The 23,690-nt window shown below is 35.8% G+C and overlaps 1 protein-coding gene across 1 annotated transcript; it reads right to left on the minus strand.

The window, feature by feature from the left end:
* Positions 1 to 4,178: 4,178 nt before the first annotated feature.
* Positions 4,179 to 22,530, minus strand: LOC109052709 (FAST kinase domain-containing protein 3, mitochondrial-like). Its single transcript, XM_042754402.1, is given in 9 exon segments — positions 4,179 to 4,295; positions 4,961 to 5,078; positions 5,169 to 5,238; positions 5,372 to 5,489; positions 5,491 to 5,544; positions 8,904 to 8,912; positions 8,914 to 8,993; positions 12,024 to 13,468; positions 21,438 to 22,530. Coding segments are annotated over 9 exon segments (2,022 nt in total). The 5' UTR covers positions 21,449 to 22,530.
* Positions 22,531 to 23,690: the final 1,160 nt, after the last annotated feature.

Genomic DNA, 23,690 nt, shown 5'->3' on the forward strand with positions numbered 1-23,690 from the left:
GTGGTTACTTTGGTTACTCTATTTTTGTTAATCATTCAACATGATAGCCATATATCTGGTGTGGTCGACAGAGCACACACGACAATGTGTATGAAGATTGACCATAATAATGCAAACAGGACATTGGAAACAATTTGTAGTCAATTTTGTTTTTTTCTGCTTCTATTCTAGACCATGGTGAAACAGAAAGCCATGAGAGTCCCAAACAGGAGAGAAATGTAGTTCAATATTGTAGTCAATCTTAATTTGTGTATGTCTATAAAATCTGCCACTGTAAATTAAAACTGCAAAGCAGCATTGATGGGCAGTTTCACACTGGTGGTCCATCCTTTGGTGCTGGTTGGGTTGTGCGGCATCCCTAGCCTCAAACAATAAAGTTCTGTTCCATGGCAAATTATCAACATTTTGCTGTGCTGCCAGGGGAATTGCATTCTATTTGCTTAGTTTGGAGTTAGCTAGATGTTTCTAGTGAGTTTTAGCTTGTAGTTGTACCATGTTTATTGCATAGATGGGGTATTGAGTTAACATGCTTTATGCACTGTAGCTTAAAGTGTTACATCGTCACATACTTTGTCAAATAAGTTTTAAAGCTTTTGTCATGAGTTGTCCAGGGAGTAGTTGGAGTGCTAAGTTTCAGGCAAAATCGAATGTACAACCCTAGGAGGGTTTTACTTGTTTTTATTGTAGCGGCTTTATGGTTCCCCAAGTCATGATCGAAACACAAATGGCCTTTTATATATAATTACTGATATATTACTATATTTATTTGCTATTTGTTTTGTGGCACTGCTAATACGTTTAAAGCTCTTGTATGCTGTTTTTAAATTTGCAAGTAACTTTGGTTTAAAACAGTTAGCCAAATGAACAAATGTAAATGTGTTTACCACAGGGGTCTCCAAATTCCTGCTCCTGCGAGGGCCACTGTGTCCTGCAGAGTGTAGCTTCAACCCCAATTAAACTTCCAGGCAGGTGTTGAGGCCAAATTGGGAGCTAAACTGCAGCGGACATTGGCCTTCGGACTGAGTTTGGACACCCCTGGTTTACTAAAGTGCGTCACCCACAATAAAACACATGGTCTGTATCATAATGGTGTTTGCGTAAACTTTGTTGATGCAAAAAAACGGATAGAAGACTGAAGGATATTGTTATTATCTCCCGGTATGAGGGCAGAGAGATCAGTTGATGCAGCAGTCATTTAATATCATGGAAACAAGCAAACTACACCATCCAGACACTAAAAGACACCAAGACCACTGTGTACTGAAACGCAGTCATAAGAAAAAAGAAAAATGTGATTGTTCTATAATTCCTTCATGTTTTTTTTTGTCAACATGAGCAAATGTAGCAAAACATACTTTCTGTATTCTGTATAAGTTTTCTCTGTGTGCATGTTAAATTGTTTTTTAACAGGTGGAGCGAGGCGATGAAAATTGGTGGCAAAGAAAGAAAAAAAAAAAAGCATACAAGAATGTTTAAAATTGATCAGATTGAGGGTAAGATTCCTTTCATTTCTTTACTTGGGTGTAACATACTGAATGGTCTGAAACTGATTTAAAAAAATGATGCGTGTATTAAAGAAAAAGTTTGATGTTCATGCTACAGGATTCTGCAAGACCTTGGAGGACATGATGGAAGATGGCTAATGAAGTGCAGAAGCTCTTAGCCGCAAGCTATGGGACACCAGCCATCGATGAAGATGATCTGGAGGCAGGTTAGTAGAACAGGGGTTAAGGTAGTTTGTTTTATTTTGTGCATGTTAGCCTTTTTTATTTTTGATTAGTAATTAGTTTTGATCTTTGTTAATAAATATATTTACTTTGTTCACTATATATATATATATATATCTATATAATATATATATATATATATATATATATATATACTATATATATATATTAAAAAAAAAATTATGTATTTGTTTTTGCATGCATTTGTTTGTACCATAAGAGCTGGATGCACTTGGTGACACGAACTCCTTTTGGACGATGACAATTCCTATCTGGATGAGGCTTCTTCCTGCTCCAGCTATACCCGAAGGAGTACCAGGAGTACAGAACCGCAAATCGGGTAAACACAACAACCATAAAAAAAAAAAAAAAAACCTTTTTTTTTTTTCTAGAAAACATGTCACATTATAATCTGAAAAAAAGGTACTGTGACTTATGTTCCAAAGCAACTTGTATTATGCAGTTAAACAGGCAAAGCAACGAAAAGGCAAACAAATGTGCATTCACATATAACATATCAGTTACTAGTAGTTGTTGTCATAAGGTACTGATACTTCGTACTTACATTAGCTTTTAAAAATCGAAAAAGGCTTTCAAAACACTCCCAGGTGTATTGTGTGAGCACTCCGTAATAGCTATGGATGGGACAAAAAATTGATATGTGCAGTGCAGTGTAAGTGCAGTAGACCTGCCTATTGTTCGCCACCCTGTAAAGGTTTGTTTTTGCCATTTATTATTTCATTTTGTAACTTTTATTTGATCTTTTTAGGCAATGGTAACTTAACTGAATAATATCTGAAGGCTACATGCTAATTTTTTAAAGTATTTTTTATAATACTCATACACAATAATTAACTAATTTCAACCTTTTTTTTTAATAGTTAAAAAATAATAGTTAAAAAATAATAAACAGTTGATGGTATGTACAATTAGACAAAAAAAATTTGCAGTAAGCCATATGGTCGATTTTGTATTCTTTTTGAAAGCGGCTCACAAATTGCTGGTCTTTGCGTTCATAAAAAAATTATCTTGTGGTTTTTGGTTTTTACCATTTTCTTGCATTGACCTGCCACAATTTGTGCTTGTTAGGCAAGGTAAGGCGTGTCAAGTTTGTTAACATGGCACATTTCTACACACCGAACAATTCTATTTTGCTTTAAATTTATTAAGGCTGTTTATAATATATGATGCTATAAAATGAATGCTACTATAATTTATAATAATAATTTATTTTTATTATACAATGCGGATTGCTCGTAACCTGCCAGTATACATGTAAAATTAAAAACATTTTAACATTTATCAAAGTGCTCTGTAAAGCAATTTCAATGGTTATGGCCCCCTAACAACTGTGGTTCCCCTACAGTCAGTCCCAAATGCCCCACTACGGGATGCCCCTTTTTCGGGGGTAATACAGAACATGGTGCTCTAATTAACATACAATAAGACCTCCTCATGTTCTGCCCTCCCAACTTTCTATAGCATTACATGCTCTTTTTTTTCTGCCAGTTTCAAATCTGAGGGTCAAGACCGGGGGTTTCATGACCCTTTAATAGAATGCTTAGTAAATTTAAAGTAAACAAGCCACACCAAGCTGCATCCATCAATTCAATGTGGTGGAACTTTTCATTTCAGTAATAAATTTGTATATAGTTGACAAATGCGCTCAAAAGATCATTTGTTCAATTTCATGAATCAAAATTTGATAAGAATACCAAAAAGTGTCACTTTATTGCATAAAAAGAGACTGGCATACTATATATTATATTAAGATTAGAGCAGATTATTGAAAGATTCTGTATTGTGTTATATACAGTATTCATGAAATCGCATGTAAATATTTCATACTGAGCACTGCATTTTTGTAGTTACACATTATTTGCTTTTTTGCTTTGTGGAGACGTGTGAATAAACATCCAGTGTTACAGAAAACTGATTTTTGCAAACTGATATGAGAATTCTGCTTTTTGCAAAACAGGATGGAGTACTGGTGGATGAGTTTGGCCCTTCCTCAGATTCCAGCTACATAATGGAACAAAATGACAATACATCCTAAACCCTCAAAAGATTTGGACAAATATCTACAAACATAAACACTGGGACAGACCGTTCAATGTCAAGATTCCTCTTTTTTAAATTCAGTCTTGAAATCTACTTCAGATTATAATCTTTTGGTTAAGAAATCTATCCATGATATCTTTTAACATTAATCATTGGGTTCAGAGTTTTTGTTGGTTGGTTTATTTTTGACTGTGTAGATTTGATTTATTTTCTGAAGGATATACACCCGTAGGTGGTTTACTTTGTACTGCAATACACTTTATTGAAAGCATAAATAAATATAATTTACATACAAATGTCACATTTCTGTACACAAGAAAAAAACAACTTCTGTATACATAATAAATCTAATGAATTGTAGTTCAATATCCATTTGGTTAATCCAGATAATCACCAGCTGAGTCTGTAGCTGTGAGGAAAGATCTTTCTGTGCAGATATTCCACAACCTCTTTTTTATCCTTCAGTTTCTCAAATTCATAGTATGAAAATCTAGAGACAGAGTAAAACTAAGACCATTATGTAGCATACACTAGTTTGAATTTGACTTTTGAAGTTTAAGGCCCCGTCCACACGGAGACATGTTTCGCTGTATACACAAAGTTTGTATCGTACAGGGATCTCGTCCACACACATCCGCCGTTTTGGGAGAGTGAAAACCGATATTTTTTGAAACAGGGTCCCAGAGTGGATAAATTTGAAAACGCCTCCCTTCCCTTGCGTTTCCGCCTGGACAGCAAATCCGTATATTTTCTGAAACGATGACGTCATCAGCCCACGTCTCGCCCCTAGTCAGACACCGCTACATCACGTAACAGCAACACTGAGCGATTGTTTTTTTTTTTTTTTGTTAACTAGCATTAACACAGATTAATAACTGTATTGTTCCATGTTTGTTTGTATACCGCGTGCAAGGTTTATTAGTGCATAGTCCAAGTCGTTCCTTCTCCATTTTACGTGGCAGAATTACAGCCCACATGCTGATCTGGCATGTATACTACATCGTTTTGTGTGTCGGTTTTGTGGTTTTGTGTGGACGCAGATATTTCTTGTGACAATGGGAAAGGAAAAAAGGATCGGATAGGGAAAGCTCTGGTTTTGTGTGGACGTAGCCTTAAACATTGTCATGCATATATAAGACTGGGGTTTAAAGCAATAGTTAAGTTTGTTTTACCTGAACAACTTCATATCCCAGAATCCTCAGGTGACGCTGCTTGATGGCTTCCTTGCCTAGTAGTTTTCTCTGCGTTTGCTGCAAAACGCTTTGGACCCCATCAATACAGAGAGCAATTCTGATAATAAACAAATTAATATCAATATCACAATATGCATGCACTTTCATCAGTTCCTACTTTATTTCCAAACAGCTGGAAATGCCTTACCTTTTATGGACTTCATCTGTATGCGAAGCAGGCAAGACGTATCCTTCTTCATCTAGTTTTATCTCAATGTCTGCATATATACAAAAAAAAAAAAAGTGGCATATACAGCCACAAAGATATACCAATCAGAAGGTTTACAATGTGTTGGTGTAAGAAATTGACAGCTATACAATTTAGGACCAAAGTGGAAGCATAATATGTACCTAGCGTATAACAATATGGTGTAAGTACTCTGGAAGCAAAGTAAGATTGAGCTCCCAGCAGATCCCACAGGGCGGACCACGCATTATAGAAATGAGGTTCCACCGGTGTCTCCAAAGACTGTCCGAGAAGCCAAAAATGACTTTACTTGAAACTTTGGCGAAAGTCGTGGTCCCTTCATTTAAAGTGTAAGAAATATGTAACTGAGCATTGTTATAAATAAGCAAGCAACATTAGTATATAATTCACATAAAAACAAGAACTTTTAAATTGTATTCTTTGTTGGGAGCCAAAAAGCTGGGTATACTTCATTTTATGCATTTCCCTCTGTCTCATGCACAGCTGTATTCTTGCAGCTTGTCGACCACAGAATGAGCTCAACACATGCTTAGTACCACCTTGTATTACTTCTTCTGTATCAACATTCACCTTGTGTGTGTGCCCAGTGCAGGTAACTGATGACATGTAATCTTTATCATGTAATCAGATCCCAAAAAAATAAGTATGGTGTAATTAAAGTATATAACATTTTAAAATGCTCAAAATCAGATTACAGTTATTTTTTATTGATTACATTATTGCACAATGGCACAATGTGAATTATTCAAAATTTATTCATTCACCCTAATTTTTCCCACTCTTACATTTTCCTTCTAAAATCTTACTGTGTGTCATAGCATGTAGCTTTGACTATATTCACAATATAGAATGGCCAAGTAAATGTCATGTAAACAAATGTGTAAAAAATGCTTCTAAATATGGGCGGCAGTCCCTCTCAAGCAATTTTACCATGTATGAATCAAATAATTATGCAAATTAAAGGGATAGTTCACCAAAAAAATGAAAATTCTGTTAATTACTCACCCTCATGTCTTTCCAAACCCAGAAGACCTACGTTCAGATTCGTTTCTGTGCCTAGACCGTGGTAGTGCTCCGATTTCATCAATAATATCTTAATTTGTGTTCCTAAATTGAGCAAAGGTCTTACGGGCTTGGAACGACATGAGGGTGAGCGATTTATGACGGAATTTTCATTTTTGAGTGAACTATCCCTTTAATGGTGATGTATGTCACCATAAGGTCCAGTAATATTCAGCTGTTGATTCTGGAAGTCTGAACAAAAATATTTCAAACCTGGAAGACTATGGGTGTGTAATGTCATGTTTACTAATGTTAATATATATAATCAAGGGATTCCCAAACATTTTTATTAGCCAAACCTAAAATAATTTAGTTGAAATATCTCTTTAGTTGAAATATCTCAATAATAATTGCATTTGCGTGTTTACAGTTCTGTTAATTAATGGTTACATTGACTCTGAGGTAAACAAGTAAAATATTTATGTGTTTATTTTACATTTTCATGATTTAATTAATTATTAGCTTTTGATCAACTCACAAACTATTACAGTTCTTACATAAAAAGGCACAGTATGTAATTTTTCACCGCTAGAGGGCGTGTATTCAAAATAAACAAAGACCAGGTAGCGTAGTTTGATGACGCTGTGATGAGTGTGGAATCATGGGAGTTGTGGGTCTTCATCCCCCCCTACAGAAATCATGTTCATGGGTGAGCTAATGATTTATTAAAAGCTGGGTGAGGCTGAAAGCCGTCGAAGTGAAATGAGGCTGATGAACGAGCGCGAGACACGGCTCGAAAGCAGCGGAGCTTTTATTATGCCACAGTCAACCGCTTCCACTCCTTCCGGTCATTCGAACTGAAGTAAAATCAGACACGGTTTCTCAAATAATGGAAGCAGAGCTGTATATTCAGGAAATACTGCTGTGTTTCATCAGAGAATGTCTAATATGGCGAGAAAATAAAATCAGAGAATGTCTAATATGGCGAGAAGTTTCACTCTCACTACACTTCTGGCTTCTGAACTGGTTGCAGTTCCACTCTGATTCCATATGAGGGCGCTCACAGGACGAGTGCAGAATGAATGGAGGTCAATGGCGGTATACCCCTCAAAATCCACTTTTCTCAGGATATCATTTTTTGTCTAGTAATTTGAATGTTGTATTCGAAAGGAGATGCAAAGAAATTACACATTGCTGGGTGTTAGATTTTTTAGAGTCACTTATTTGCTTTAAAAAAGTCTTTTAAAAAATGTCAATGACGTCATACGTTATACGTTCATTAGCAGAATGCTAGCGTGTTATGGGCAACAACAACTCAACCTGTAAGAAATCGAAAGGACATAAGTACTCGTTCATTCAACTTTCGACCTATAACCCATGTTGAACTTGCAAACCTACAATCAGATCTGAGATTTCTCAACGGCAATCGGTGAAAGGGACAAATTTAGCCGTCTAGCCCCATAGACTCCCATTCATTTTGCACTCGTGGCGATTGCCCCCAGTGGAACTCTGGTGGAACTGCAACCAAAATTCAGTACAATAGGACTTAATAGGGAGTGGGAAGGCTCTCCGTAGACGGGCTCTGATAACATATTAAAACGTATTTGGTGTTTCCATATGTTTTCTACAAAACAAAACCGGAAATCGAGGGATTATGACATCTTTGGCAGGCATGGACACAGTCCGTGTCACTAGTTAAAATTGCTTATTTCTCTGAATTTAAACATTCTTCAAAACATTTGGGATGATGTAAGTACATAAGTCAGCAAAATAAAACACAGTTCTAGTGGTTTTTGGATATTTTAAATAAATAAAAAAATCATACATATTGTGCCTTTTATTCCAGTATGGGAGACCCTGGTGTAATGCAATGTTTAATTTTATGATGTTGATATACAGTTTTTTTTTTTAAATACATTTTCTTTCTCTCTTGCTTTTTTTTTTTTTTTTTTTTTTTTTTTTACATTAGTGTTGTACAGTTTGTTTAATTGTAAGTTTAAAACAAGTTAGAATAAAAAGTAATCTAAAAAGTAGTCCAAAAATTACTTAAAATGAGGGGTAGGTGTACCTAGATTACATTACTTACTAACATTTTTATCATCCAAACAGTCATGCATACAGTGCAGACCTGGACACCTGACAGATGCTGATTTCTGCAACGGATGCTCTTTACTTGCCTCGTCTCATCAGGATTTCCCAAATGGGGATTTACAAAAAAAAAAAAAAAAAAAAAAAAAAAAAAAAAAAAAAAACACCAACCCTATCCCGTTTCAAATAGTAATATATGACTAAACAATCAATAATTGACAAAATCAATCAGCCCTCCACTGTTAATGAAACATTTACTATAATTTTTTTTAAATTGTTTATCTGCAAGTTATTTGACCATTAACAATCGGAAGACAGAACCATGAATGTGAATGTGTTCATTGCCCCCACCCCACCCCTAGCTGAAAGGTGATGTATTATGTTGTGCCCTCTTTTGTACTGACATGAATGTTACATTTCTTTCAGCCTGACAGTGATTCCATTTGCTCAGTGTGAAAGAACCATTTGTTTGGAATTTGTTTCATTTTTCACATCACATATGGTATAAAACAGCATCAAGTCTTAAGCATACGGTAAAATAAAAAAATAAATAAAAAAATAATATAATAATGCAGTTTCACTCACATCATAAAAATGGACACTCAAGCTTTACGGTCATGTAAAGTTGGGTCAGCTGTGCAAGCACTCTGTGATCTATCCCACTGCCCTCCTCCCCTAAAAGAGAGATGGAAAATATATTAATTAAAAAGTTTAATATATTGCATAGAGATGTTAATGATTGAGTGCTAAATCATTTTTAAAGAATTAAAGGGATAGTTCACCCAAAAATGAAAAATTGATGTTTATCTGCTTACCCTCAGGGTTTCTAAGATGTACAGGGCTCCAAACTAAAAAATACAGTAAGAAGCCATTAGCTTCTATAAAAAAAAAAAAAAATTCCCTCACCGAATTATTTTTTAGGTGCCACAGATTAAACGTGTTTTATTTCACTATTATTATTATTTTTTTTTTTTTACATTTTAACATTTCAATCATATGTCATGTGTTTATGTCTCATCTTTTCTTGACTTTATCAGCATTTTAATCCATCTTGTTTTGTAACTAAATGTCTTTTCCAACTTGAAATATACAGTCACAAAGAATTGTTCATTATCTGTACCAATATCATGGACCATAAGCATCACTTGGCCAGTTTGGGCTCCTCCTCAGTGCATTCTGTAAATGTTGTCATACACTCTTAAAAATAAAGGTGCTTCATAAGAACCTTTTTTGTCTAAATGGTTTCATAAAGAACCTTTAACAACTGAAGAACCTTTATGTTTCACAAAAGGTTTCTTTGTGGCGAAAGAAGGTTCTTCAGATTATAAAAAGTTGAGAAAGAGACGGTTCTTTAAAGAACCTTTGACTGAATGTTCCTTTGTGGAACCAAAAATGGTTCTGTGAATAACCTTTTGCACATTTATTTTTGTGTTTTTAGTGTATGTCTTTCACACTTTCAGTCTGTTTTTCTTAATTAGTAAAATGCAATTTTAGAGGAGGAGTTGAATCATGTAGACAACAGGTTAAGTAAAGATTAAAATGCAATAGCGCATAAATATAGCAAAATGCTCCTCTTTATAGTTATTTTTCTAGCTGACTGATGAGCTTATGGACACTGAATGGTTATTCTGAGGTAAATGTATATTACGTTGCAATGTTTACAAGCTTGACACGTTTTCTGCAGTTTGAAACACTGAATGAGCTTTTACACAAGACATTTCAGTAAGTTGTACTGTAGGATCTCTTATAAAATAGTCACTCTTTAGATGTTAATTCAATGTTTAATTAATATTCATTATGTACTATAGTAGTAAAGAGAAAGATTAAATGGATTACTTCCGCTTGAACTGGGGTACTAAAGCAACCATGCCTGCCGCATTAAAGAGTGCCAAAACTGTATTTGTATGTATTTTGTTATGAATTTTTAATAATTTAAGCTGATACTTTGTTTATTAAAAAGTAACAAAGAACAAAGATTTTTGTAATAACTGGAACAGAATTTGTAATTAACAGAACACAGCATAGACTAAGATCTTGTTAAGAAGAAGCCATATTAGTAATGATTATAAACGAGAATTGTAATGATATTGCCAATATCCAGACAGCTGACAGCTTTACCTGTTGTAGTTTGTTCAAGTTGTGCACGAAACAGACGCTGCTTTTCTGCTCTTTCACTTTGCACATCTCCATCATTTCGATCTCTCTCTCGCTGCACAACTGAGCTGCATTTATCAGGTGTGCATCAGTGCTGCTGCGCGGCAGAGATGAGGACTGTTTGAAACTCTTTTTTCCACTAAAACTTTGATGTGCATCTTCTAAGTTTAATATGTGAATATCGCAAAATAATCAGGAAAAAAATGCATTACATGCAAATTTTTATGTTATAACATGTAAATACATAGTCTAGTTGCCAGTGGCGACCTCAGCAAAAACGTCACTCACAAATTAATATTTTTTGGTCGCAAATGTGACCGTTTTAGTGCAGTTTGGAGCCCTGATGTGGGTGAGTTTGTTTCTTCAGTAGAACACAAATTACGATTTTCACACCAGCTGTTGCAGTCTGTCAGTCATATAATGGAAGTGGATGGGAATCACGGCTTTGAGAGTCAAGAAAACATACACAAGCAAAACCAAATTAAACCCTGCTGCTCATGACGATACATTGATACAAAATGATTGGTCTGTGCAAGAAACTAAACAGTATTTATATATATTTTTTAACCTCTGATTCACTCAGTGTCTGAACTGTTCAACTGTCCTGAGCGTGTTCTCAACAGCAGGCGTGTGACGGGTCTTCTCCTTTAGCCGGCGCCTGATGCATCTTCTTCTTGCTTTACGGCAGATCGCAGATTTATAAGTGCATTACCGCCAACAAAAGGACCACTGACACTCTATCTACAATCTCAATTAGGAGTGTCAATGGTCCATTTGAGAGATAGGTGGCAGTAATGCACTTATATGTCTGCGATCTGCCATAAAGCAGGAAGAAGAAGAAGATGCGTCACATGCTCAGGACGTGCTTGGGACAGTTCGAACATTGTGGTGAATCAAGAGGTAAAAAAATTATATAAATAATGTTCAGTTTCTTGCACAGACCAATTGTTTTGTGTCTTTACACATCAATGTATCATCACATGCCGCAGAGTTTAATTTTGTTTTATGTTTTTTATAACTCTCAAAGCCGTGATTCCCATCCACTTCCATTATATAACTGACAGACTGCAACAGTTTGTGTTAAAAATCTTTGTTTGTGTTCTACTGAAGAAACAAAGTCACCTAAATCTTGAATTCCTCCTGGGTAAGCAGATAAACATCAAATTTTCATTTTTGGGTGAACTATCCCTTTAAGCTTCTATTGTCTATTAACTAATTTCAGCACAAATATGTTCAGTAATTATGCAAATAGATGGTGAAATCACTGTTTCACAACCAATCTGTATTTTCTATACCATACATTATAATAATGAATTAAAGAATTACATTTAAATTATTAGCTAAATACCAATAATCATGTTTGAGCATATTTAAACAATTTATACATAGGCCACATGTATATGAACATGGAGAACTCCAAATATCATTATTCTGTATTAATAGTAATGATTAATTAATCAATTAACATTAAAACAAGTGATCAATTAATCATGGATATTCCTAAAAACTGAACCCAGGTACTGTATAGAAAATGTTTCATTGTTTTCTTACCCTGTAGCTGTTGCATGAAGTAAGGGCTGAAGACTTTTGAGACAAAGTTAAGTGGGTATCTCTGTAGAAGGGTACAGGCATACAGTAGGTCTAGCAGGGCTCTGGGCTGAAATTGGGAAAACCGGGCATGCAAAACAGACTCCACCTTTCGGAACAACCTCCCAGCATCAGATGGCAGGTATCCCAAAACTCCCAGTGCAGCTATCTGTTGTGACACCTGCCACGTCGAGTACTCCTCTGCACGATACACAAAACTCTCAGCCACAGTGTTAAAAACAGGTGGAGAAAGAATGCGCCATCGCCGGAAAAATTGCATCACCTTGGTTACTGTTTCTGCATGAGCAGTAAAGGCAACCTTGGGCACATGGCGCTCAAGAGCTTCCACAAGAAAGTGGTCACTGTGTCCATAGTGCATAAGTGCTGACAACACCACAGTCAGTTCTGGATCTGCAAAGTTTTGAACATGATGAACAGCTTGCTTGCAAAGTGCAATTACAAGTGGTAATGCTTCCTTATGTCTCAATTTGAATAAAGCACCTAGAATTTCGCTTATCGCCCCTGGGCCCATTTTTTGCACTAATTGAAGTGCCTGAGTATTCATTTTATTTAGAAGCTCCAGATAGCATCCATCTTCACCCAAACCATTTGCTAGCATAGAGTAAACAGCAACTAGCTCTGCCGTATTCCATTGAGCTGTATCTTTATTTTGAAGCTGACCCATAGCCTGTTTTATCATGCCACTGTTAGGGCCTTCCAATGCAAATAAAGCCCTTGATAACCCACATAGCGCTTCAACACTGAGCCGTTCCAAATTCAGTCTCTTTTGACTTTCAAACACCAGCCTTACCACTAAGCGGCTCTGGGGGTCAAGGTAGAGACGTGTACAGCCCAGGAGAGCTCTAACCAATACCTCATCCTGTAATTTGGTTGAATCATGCTCCAGTGTTTGGCAAAGTTCATTAAGGCCTGCATCTGATAGCAGTATCTGTGGTTTCCGAAGGCCACATGCAGAATCATGCTCCAAGTCTGCCAGTCGGTGAAGTATAGATGCTGCTGCTGCACCTGAGAGGAGAGGGTATGATCGCAAGAGACGAAGAACTTGCTGAGATGAAGTACAGGAGGTGAGTCGCTTTATAAAGGTGTGGTCCTCATCAGAAGTCAGGTGGTGCAACAAAGACAAACCACTTCCACTGGGGAAGAGCTTCTGGTAAGGGCGAACAGATCCAGCAGCAAGGAACATTGGGTCTCGTTCTGTGGTACATACACCCCTTGGACTGAGGCTGGAACATGTGGGAAAGCAGATAGTAGAGGTTCGGAGACCAGGAGAAGACAGGCGCTTACCAGCACATGCTTTCAGTGATGGAAGGATCTGGTCATCCAAATGGCCCAGGAAATGCAGCCTCAGTGCCAGTGTTCTGGCCATCATAACAAAATGCCACCATATCCTGTGTATCAGAGAAATTTTAAATCATTTGACAATGGATTAAAAAATAAATGTGTAAAATAAACTTACTTATACTTTAAATGACAAAGTATTTTTCACAAATAAATTAATATTTAATAAAAATATAATTAAAAAAGGAAGTAAACACTGTAACCAACAGGGCACTCAGTATTCTGGGAAGTTTGTGTGCATTGGGAATCATATTTTTTAAATAAAGCCATTTTTCAATTTACATACAGCACACAGAAAAATCACATGAATATGACAGTGGGCAAATGCATAAAGCACAGCATAAATCACAAGTTTAAAGTGTTAAAGTTTAAAGCATTCAACCCACTGACTATCATGCTGAGAACAGGGGATCATGCTGGATAAAATTGCACACTTCACAAAATCTCACAGCTGAATTCGACTAAATTTGCAAGGTTTGTGATATTAAATGTTCATTAGTCATTTAAAGATTTGTTTAAATTATATAAATGCATATTTGCTTAAAGGGATACTCAACCTCAACGTATCTCTGTGTCTCTCCATATCACCATATGCTGTGTATGCCCTTCTGTGTCATCCGCGCAACAAGGATGCACTGTTTCTACATGTATTTAGCTTTGATTTGGAATAAAACAGCGGGTCCTTGTGGCGTGGATGACACAAAAGAGCATACAGTGATATGGAGAGACACATAGGAGACCGTTGACAAAAGAATTATTGAATAAAGTCTTTATTTTTGTTTTCTTCGCTCACAAAAAGTGTTCCCGTCGCTTCATATAAACCAGATTGCACGTCTGATGGCAGATGGAGTATTCTGAAGTAGACTTGTGCCGGTATTCGGTAATGCGATATATCGCGGTAATGAATATGCACGATATTGTTATCGTGGGCACTTCTAAATACCGTGAATAATTATATATTACAAATGATTCAGAATTTGGAATGCATTTTAAGAATATTTTTTCCCATCAACTGCTCAAATGCACAACACCACTGTATGCTGCTTGAAAGAAGCGTGCGCTCTGATGTAAACAAGCACGTAAGAGAAGAAGCACATGGGGGAACACGTGAGAGACGCGCCGAATGAAAGCACATTTACTCTCTGACAGCAGATGGTGCTAAAATGCAGCCCTCACTCTGTAAACCCCATAAATAAATCAGATGCTACTTTCTAAACCACATTTAAATAATTTTAAATAGCCATTCAGATTTGTGGATTTGCTATGGTGTTCATCACAGAGCCAAATATTTTAATATTTAGACTTAATAGGCTTATATTTATTTTCAAACTTTTTTTTTTTAATCTGGACTACAACATGCCCTAGATATTGGTTGAAAGTGTTTTGATTCTTTAATGTTCATTCACACTTTACATTAGGGCTTCTTTAGTTAACAAACTGCCAATGAAAAATTCTTCTGAACATTCATTAATCTGAGGTATTCCAATATTTAATAACACATTGTTAAAATTGAAAGTTGCATCTGTGTTATTTAATGAGCTAACATGAACTAAGACTTGTATTTTTTAACAAAGATTAATAACTTCTATAGCAAATGTAGCTATTGCTCATTTTTTAGCTGTGCATTTATTGAATGAGCACTATGCGATGTACAAACTGATTACACTATATTTTATGTATAGCACTGTATTTTATGTAAAATCATTTTCTATTTTTAAACCGTCTTAAATTCTTTTTAAGTCAATTTTTAAATAATTTTCAAAGTTCTTAAATTGCTTTAATTAGTTTAATCTTAAATTAGTTTTTTTTTGTGGTTATTATTCTTCTTTTTTTTTTTTACTTTCTTTTATGTAAAGCACTTTGAATTACCATTGTGTACAAAATGTGCTATATAAATAAACTTGCCTTGCCTTGAATGTTAATGCATTAACTAAGGTTAACTAACTTATTGTAAAGTGATACCTATTGGTCTTTATAGTTCTTTTGCACTTTAATGTGTAAAACTTTTAACTTTATATATATTTTTTTCTGTATTGCTTTATTGTATTTAAATGTTCAGTTATTTTTTTTTTATAAGAAAAAAAGTTGTTTAACCTGTTATACTGTATTATGACCACTTTTTTGAAACTAAATTTCAATACCGTGATAATACCGTATACCGTGACAAAAGCATTATCAATTAATCGCAACAGGAAAATTTGATACCGGCATATCCCTATTCTGAAGACGACTTTTATACCTTTTATGGTTATTTACTCAAGCCTCCCAGTTTTTATCCAAAATATCTTAAATTGTGTTCCGAAGACGAACTGAGCATTTACGGGTTTGGAACAACATGGTTTGCCTTTCTATTACTAATAATATAAAAGCAATCGTTATAATACTTTTTGTATGCATGAATTCCTTTGTTTAACGGTTCTATATGATTATTAGACAGACTTCTATCTAGGGCTGGGTTTTGACACTCACAAGCTTGCAATTCGATTCGATTCAATATCAATTCAATATAAATTATTTTATCAGGTACAATACATCCCAAATTTTCTCAAGGAAAAAAATCTCTCCACTAATGCTGTAAAATATAGCCTACATGAGAGTCAGCTGGTACGATCATTACTATAATATCAAAGATTAAAATTGACTGATTTGTTAAAATTACATTAATAAAGTTTTTAAAATAATAAAGTTACAATTACATAATATTCCTAATTTAATTCGTTTTTTTTTTTGGAAATATAAACATAATGGTGGCTGTCATAAAACATAAATGAAACATTGAAGAACAGTCAAATTTATAATGTATATGTTATATGGTGCAAATATTTAGCAAAATGCCCCTCTCTACAGTTTATTTTTCTATCTGACTAATGAGTTTATGGTCACCGAATATGTTTTTCTGAGGTAAAAACTATTATACATAACATAATATACAAACAAATATAATAATGTCTTTGCGCAGCTGAAACACTGATTGAGCAATTACATGAGACAGGATACAGCTTGTAAAGCTGTACCCTTTCTCTTAACTTACCTTCGGATGTTTAGTCATGACTCGTGTTTGGGGATGTAACGATAACCGGTTTGATGATAAATCATGATAAAATCCCCCATGGTTAGTATTACCGTTTCATTTTTTAATTATTATTAAAACCATATTAGATAACTGCGATTTGAACAACTCGCGATAAATAAATACTGTTCAGCATAAAGCACAGTTTTCAGTAACAGTCTCACGTGCGCACAGCACATAGAGTAGTTTCGTTTTGAGTCAAAACAGGGCGGAAAAGCTGGGAGGTTTTAAAATAGTGCTAAGGGAATTATTCAAATTAATATATGAATTAATTAATTATATGAATGTACCTCTGAAGGTTCTGACTGTTTTCAGAAACGATTTGATGGCATTTTGTTTTCATCTTTGCTCCATGTAATAGTTTACCTAAAAGCAGCGCTTCTCAATTCCAGTCCTCGACGCCCCCTTGCTCTGCACATTTTGTATGTTTCTCTTATGGCTTCAGACGTTTGTTCTGTTCCAACGTAAGTGCCCTGTGAAGTGGACATCACAGGATATTCCGCCATGATTCCAGTTCAAAGCGAATATACTGTATATGATCCATTCAAAGTGCATTGAAGTTTGCGAGACGTGAATTTAAATTTCCGTGTATGAAGACGTTGCGCAGCGCAAATCCGTGAGTGAATGTTCTTCAACTTCAACCGATTTCCCCTGTTCAGGGAGTAGGGAGCAATGAACACTGTGTAGAGACCATGTCAATGGGAACAAAGTTCATGCACGGAGCTCACTTCTAACGAGCTGATTATCTGAATCAGGTGTGTTAACAAATAGAGACATACAAAATGTGCAGAGCAGGGGGTTGCGAGGACTGGAATTGAGAACCGCTGACCTAAAGGAAGTGTTCTTAATAGGAATGCTGTTTTGTCCACGGAGGTTACGGGAAACAGCTGCAATTCAGCTTTTCCATAAGCGCTACGTGCTGTAAGAGAGTGGATTTATGCAGCTGTCTGGCCAAAAACGGACTGAATTTACATGCCCTGCTGTAAATTTTGACCGGCTGATGAAAAACAAGTTTATGTGGATTCTACATATTTAAACAATTCAGAACAATTCTGAACATTTACATTAGATATCTCAACATGCTATTAATCTGTTGTCAGTCAAGTTGTCATTTAAAATCTGGACATCATTGGTAATATTATTTTTTTTAGTGATTATGCAAACAAAAAGTCATTTTATTTGTTGTTTGTTGATAAATAAAAAACAAAAATTGATTAATTCATTTATACTTCTTTAAACTATCTAAAACACACAGCACATTTTAACAATACTGTGATAATACTTATAACCATGATAGTTTTGGTCACTATAATCGTGATTAGAAATTTTCATACATTACATCCCTACTCGTGTTTATTTTGTGCTGAAACTTGCATTAAAGGGGTAATACGATGCGATTTCAAGTTTTCCTTTCCCTTTGGAGTGTTACAAGCCTTTGGTGCATAAAGAAGATCTGTGAAATTGCAAAGACTAAAGTCTCAAACCCAAAGAGATATTCTTTATAAAAGTTAAGAGTCGTCCACACCCTCCTAAAACAACTTGTTTAAACATGCCCCCACATCTACATCACGATGTGGGAAGATTTGCAAAAACGCCGCCCAAATGTTCACCCAAAGAAAGAAGGTGTATAACTTTTGATGCTCGCTGTTGCCACCGGCGCCATGTCGTGGAGACACTGTTTCATTGTGAAAGCGAAAATACTTTGTTTGGTTTTCCAAAAGAGGACACAACTAGAAATCAGTGGTTACGTTGTATTTACAATACTGTTCCAGAACAGTTCAACCCAAATATACAGACGTGAGCAACACATTTTATGGAGGACTGTTTCCTGATCCTGGGACAGAAGACTACAATGCCGGCTGTTCTGACTCACAGTCTGTAAGTACGTTTACATATGTAAAGGATTTGCCACTTATGATTCAAATGCAAGTTTTGAGCAGTGTAGAGTTCTCAATTCCAGCCTTCGCGCCCCCCTGATCTGCACATTTTGTATGTTTCTCCTATGGCTTCAGATGTTTGTTCTATTCAAATGTAAGTGCCCTGGGAAGTGGACATCACAGGATATTCCGCCATGATTCCAGTTTGAAGCGAACGTATATCTTCCATTCAAATTGCATTGAAGTGTGCGAGATTGTATTTATTTACAGAAGTATACAATGTCACACTTGTCCATGTGTGTCCACATGTGTGAAGATGTTGCGCAGCACAAATCCATGAATGAATGTTCCAAAGTGAGGTAAACTTCAACAGATTTCCCCTGCTCAGGGAGTAGGGAGCAATGAACACTGTGTAGGGACCATATCAATGGGAACACAGTTCATGCACGGAGCTCACTTCTAACTAACTGATTATCTGAATCAGGTGTGTTAACAGAGAGACATGCAAAATATGTAGAGCTGGGGGGCGCGAGGACTGGAATTGAGAACCGCTGGTGCAGAGTAGAGCTTGTTGTTTGCAATTTCTCAGATCACAAATGCAGACATGGTTTTATGTTTACACGGCGCGATGCAACGCAATGTGTAAAAACACAGTACAAGTCATTATAATCTGTAATTATGTCCCCAGTGGATGCAACAGATGGCTCGTCTGTATTGGGTTTTATTGTTTTTGTCTTGTCGCACTGGTGTTCTGACCTGGACACGCATCACAGTATGGCAGGGGGGGAAAATGTCCGTCACACGCTTGAGGCAACTCACTGGATAGGTTGCCAATCAGAGCATACCTCACTTTTCAGACCGATGAAACGACACGTATAAGAAAGGCGGGGCAGAGAGGAAAAAACAATAATGTACAGTAGGCCTATGTGGAAAATAATGTGTTTTTTTTTTTAACCTTAAACCGCATAAACACATTTCATTACAACAAATGAGGGATGGGACGGTTTGCGAAAAAAACTGAACCATTCGGTTCTCCACACGCGGTTTGGCACGCGCTAGGACCACGGTTTAACTTAAATCTGACAACACATCTGTAATATGGTTTCTTATAATTAACATGTAAAAAAAACAGGGTTTGGCTAATGTATGTTTCTGTTGATGGATGCGCATTCTGGCTTCCCAGTACATTACAACAACAGCGATGAGAAAAAGAAAAAAAAAACCTGGACAAACCATTCACTTGTTCAATGCGAATGCTGTATGCTGGAGCAGTCATTTATTTTCTTTATCACACAGGCGCACAGGAGAGCAGCACACATACATTTTTGTGTTGAAACTAAACTCATTTAAGTTTTGCCAGTTTAAACATTTAAGAGCCAGAGGACGCGAGCTCGCGCGCGCAGTGAAAAGATTTGTGCATGTGCTGCTGCCGCTCTCAGTGCCGTCAACATAAAAGTCTCGCCTCGAACACATCGGCCAAGTAGAAAAACTTATCGGCTCATGACGATATTTGCAAAATGCCAAATATCGGCCGAGGCGATATATATCTGTCAATCACTAATGAAAACGTACTAACAGGACTGTGTGTCAGAAATCCCACTTTATAGAAAAAACACCGGCATTGTAGGCTACTCTTACAGGAAACAGTCCTTATTCTTGTCCAAAGACAAGCCACATATTAACAAACCTTTAAAATATACATGTCACTGCTTACACAGAAAAAAGCTGATCACATGAAAATAAAGCTCAACAAGAACATCTGACCTCCAAATTACATGACCTAGAATTCACTACAAAAGAGCAGCTAAACCGTTTAGACAAGCCCATAGCATTAAATGAACTAATAGGCAAAATGAAATCCTTAAAAAATAAAAAAATCCTGTGGCTTGAATGGAATATCTAATGAGATGCTGAAACACAGCAGCTCCAAATTGATTAAATTCTCCTGTAGGCTGATGATCTTCTGCTGCTGTCGCCTCATGAAGAGGGGCTGCACTAAAGTCTCTCCATTTCAGAAAAGTACAGTAATGATTGGGCCTTACCAATAAACATGTTTGTTTTACATGTATAATATGAACATGTATATGTGTTTCCCCTAGATTTTACTTATATGTATGTCTGTATAATATATTTATTGCTTTGGCAACATTGTGATGTTACACGGTCATGCCAATAAAGAACATTTGAACTGAATTTCAATATTGTGGAATATTCATCCACAAAATTCAGCCGAACCAAATTATAAAAGCACAAAAAGAAAATTATCTAACTTACTAGAATGAAAGAACAGAGAAAAACAAAGTAAACTTGAATGTTATTTGGCCCTAAATAGAGATTACAAAACTGCAGAATATCTGAGTACAGTGAAAGACTGTAAATTAAGAAGACAAATTACAAGGTACAGACTGAGCAATCATATTCGGTCTATACTGCAGAGACGGGCAGATATCAACAGCACTGGCTGCCCAAAGAGAGCTGCATCTGCCCCTACTGTAAGACAGAAACACTTCCTCACCAGCTGCACTATCAAGACAGTAGAAAGAAATTTTATCAAAAATTTGAAACACTGCCCTGACTTCAAAATGTTAAACAAGAAAACACAACTTCAATATTTATTAGTTGGAAAAACAATATTGTATCTTACTAGCAGCAAGATACATTGATGCCTGTCACAAAAATGAGGAAGGAGTCAACAAATCAGTGATGCGCCCACACACACCGCTGAATTTTAAATTGTTCATAGAAATTCTAGAATTGATTTGTTCCATTTTATTTCATTATATATACATGCATTTATTTATTATTATTATCATTTTATACACATCTGTTCTAGAATCAATGTAAACACTATTCTTTAGCAATACATTGTAACAATTGCCATGCCAATAAAGCACATCCTGAATTGAATATTGAATTGAGAGAGAGAGAGAAGAGAGATGGGAGGAGAGAGAGAGAGAAAGAGAGAGAGAGAAGTACCACACGTGGAAGTCAAATTAGTAGTCTGAAACGGAGAGTTCAACTACTCTGTAATGCTAGAATCTATGACTAATAATATGAATGAATAGCGGTTACCTCTGAAGCATGGGTCCACTGCAGATTACACACAAAAACAGTTTTAACTACTCATTATAATGACACAGTAAAGACGGGCTCTCTCAACATAATGTATAAAGTAGCTGACAGAAACTCGTTAAGTTTAGCATTCTCTTAAGTAAAAGTTTCAGATATACGCTGAAAAATGCTAAACATTTAAACGGACAGTAGTGACTTCATACGAGGCACAAATGGTACTAGCTATAGTTGCTAACAAATTGCAGTGAGGTCTATTCGACCGTAGGTAAGCTCCCATGCAAAGCTTCTTCTTCTTGGAGTTTAATGGCGGATGGCATACCTTTTGGGTGCGTTACCGCCACCTACTGATTAGGAGTGTGGATCAGGATCATAATCTTCACTAAATTCTATTATATACTCCTGTGTCCTTTAAATAATGCATTAAAAATTGAAAGTTTTTATACCCTGATTTATTTCCCAAAATGTTCATCAAATTAAGTTTTTCTTTATTTTCCTTGAAGCAATCAATCAGTATCTTTCTTTCCTTTCTGTATCTTGGGACACTTCATTATAACATGCTCTACATTTTCCTCCATATAACAATATTCACACTTTCCAGTTTCATGTCTCCCCATTTTCTTCAAACTGCTATTAAGAGTAGTATGACCAAATCTAAGCCTTGAGATGATATTTTCATCCTGTCTATTTCTTTCCGTTACACTGTACTTACCAACAATTCTTTGAATGCTATAAAACCATCTCCCCATTCTTTCTTCTTCCCAATATTTCTGCCATCTATTCTTCACACGTTGCTTGATTAAACACTTAATTTCACTCTTACCATACTGCATATCTTTGTCTACTTTCTTTGTTGCTTCCTTTGCATATTGGTCTGCTAAACTCATTCCTTTTACTCCCACATGTGCTGGTACCCAACAGAAAGCTACATACATTGCCATCATCTGGATCCTATATATTGTTTGAAGAATCTCAATCATTATATCTGCTCTGCTCTCTGAATGACATGTTTTAATTGTAATTAAAGATGAACTTGAATCAGAACATATGAGTGTCCGCATTGGCCTATTTTCCTCCACTCACTGCAATGCCAGTTAAATTGCAATCATTTCACCAGAGTACACTGACATATGCGGATCTGTGATTCTTTTACTGATTTTGACATTAAATTCTGGGATCCACTGACTTTTCCGCTTTCCGCCATGCTATGTCCTTCTTCGTCTTCTATAGAGATTTGTGGTTAGATGCATCAGGGGAGTATTGCGGCCCTCATTAGTTCATCTGATGAACTCCGCTTAACCCTTTAAGCCCTGATGGAAGGTGATGTTTTTCCGTGTGACATACACAAAAATAATGATTTATAACTCCAAAACCATAGCATAGAGTGACTCAATGGTAGTTATCATTTGATAGAAATCTTTCTATATTTTTAGAGAAAAAATTATTTACATTTGAACATTTTCATGCTGAGAAATGTGATAAAATGTATGAAAAAGTGTTTGCTCAAGGGAAATATTCATTCTTATTTAACATTCAATATTTCAGGAAAGAAATAAGGTAGGATAATTTTTTTTGGCAATGTTCCTCTACATATGAGCTGTATGTGAATAATTTTTTTTTCTGGTGATATTATGGAAGTAATCAAAAGTTACAGCATTTGGAACTACTGTAGCCTTTTTCTTAGCTCTTGAGAGTTTTGAAATTGTGAGTGACATAAAAAGAAGCACGCCTCATTCAAGTTATGTTAAATCCCCAAACAATAGCTTGTTTTATTCTACAGTTTTATTCTAATTCTTCAAGTGATATTTGACATGACTATCTGCAGCTGTATGATTTTGATATATTAGAGTACAAGGCTCAAAAAACATTTCATAATTTTTTATTTTTTTTTATCAGCAAATAACTCACTACTTAGGAGTTAATCAAAGATACACATGCATTGTAAAGTTCAGACACTAACTGGTGTTGTGACGATTTGTGCTACCCCGTCTGATTTTGCTACCTCCCCTTAAAACAGATGGTAGCATAATAATGTTATTTATTTTAAAATGACTTAAATACCCTAGATTTAACAAACCTATATTACATACAAATCTACAATACCAGTCAAAAGTTTTTGAACAGTAAGATTTTTAATGTTTTTTTTAAAGAAGTATCTTCTGCTCACCAAGCCTGCATTTATTTGATCCAAAGTACAGCAAGAGCAGTAATATTGTGAAATATTTTTACTACTTTAAATAACTGCTTTCGATTTAA

This window comes from Cyprinus carpio, unplaced genomic scaffold (assembly GCF_018340385.1).
Source record: "Cyprinus carpio isolate SPL01 unplaced genomic scaffold, ASM1834038v1 S000006512, whole genome shotgun sequence".
In the NCBI taxonomy this organism is placed as follows: domain Eukaryota; kingdom Metazoa; phylum Chordata; class Actinopteri; order Cypriniformes; family Cyprinidae; genus Cyprinus; species Cyprinus carpio.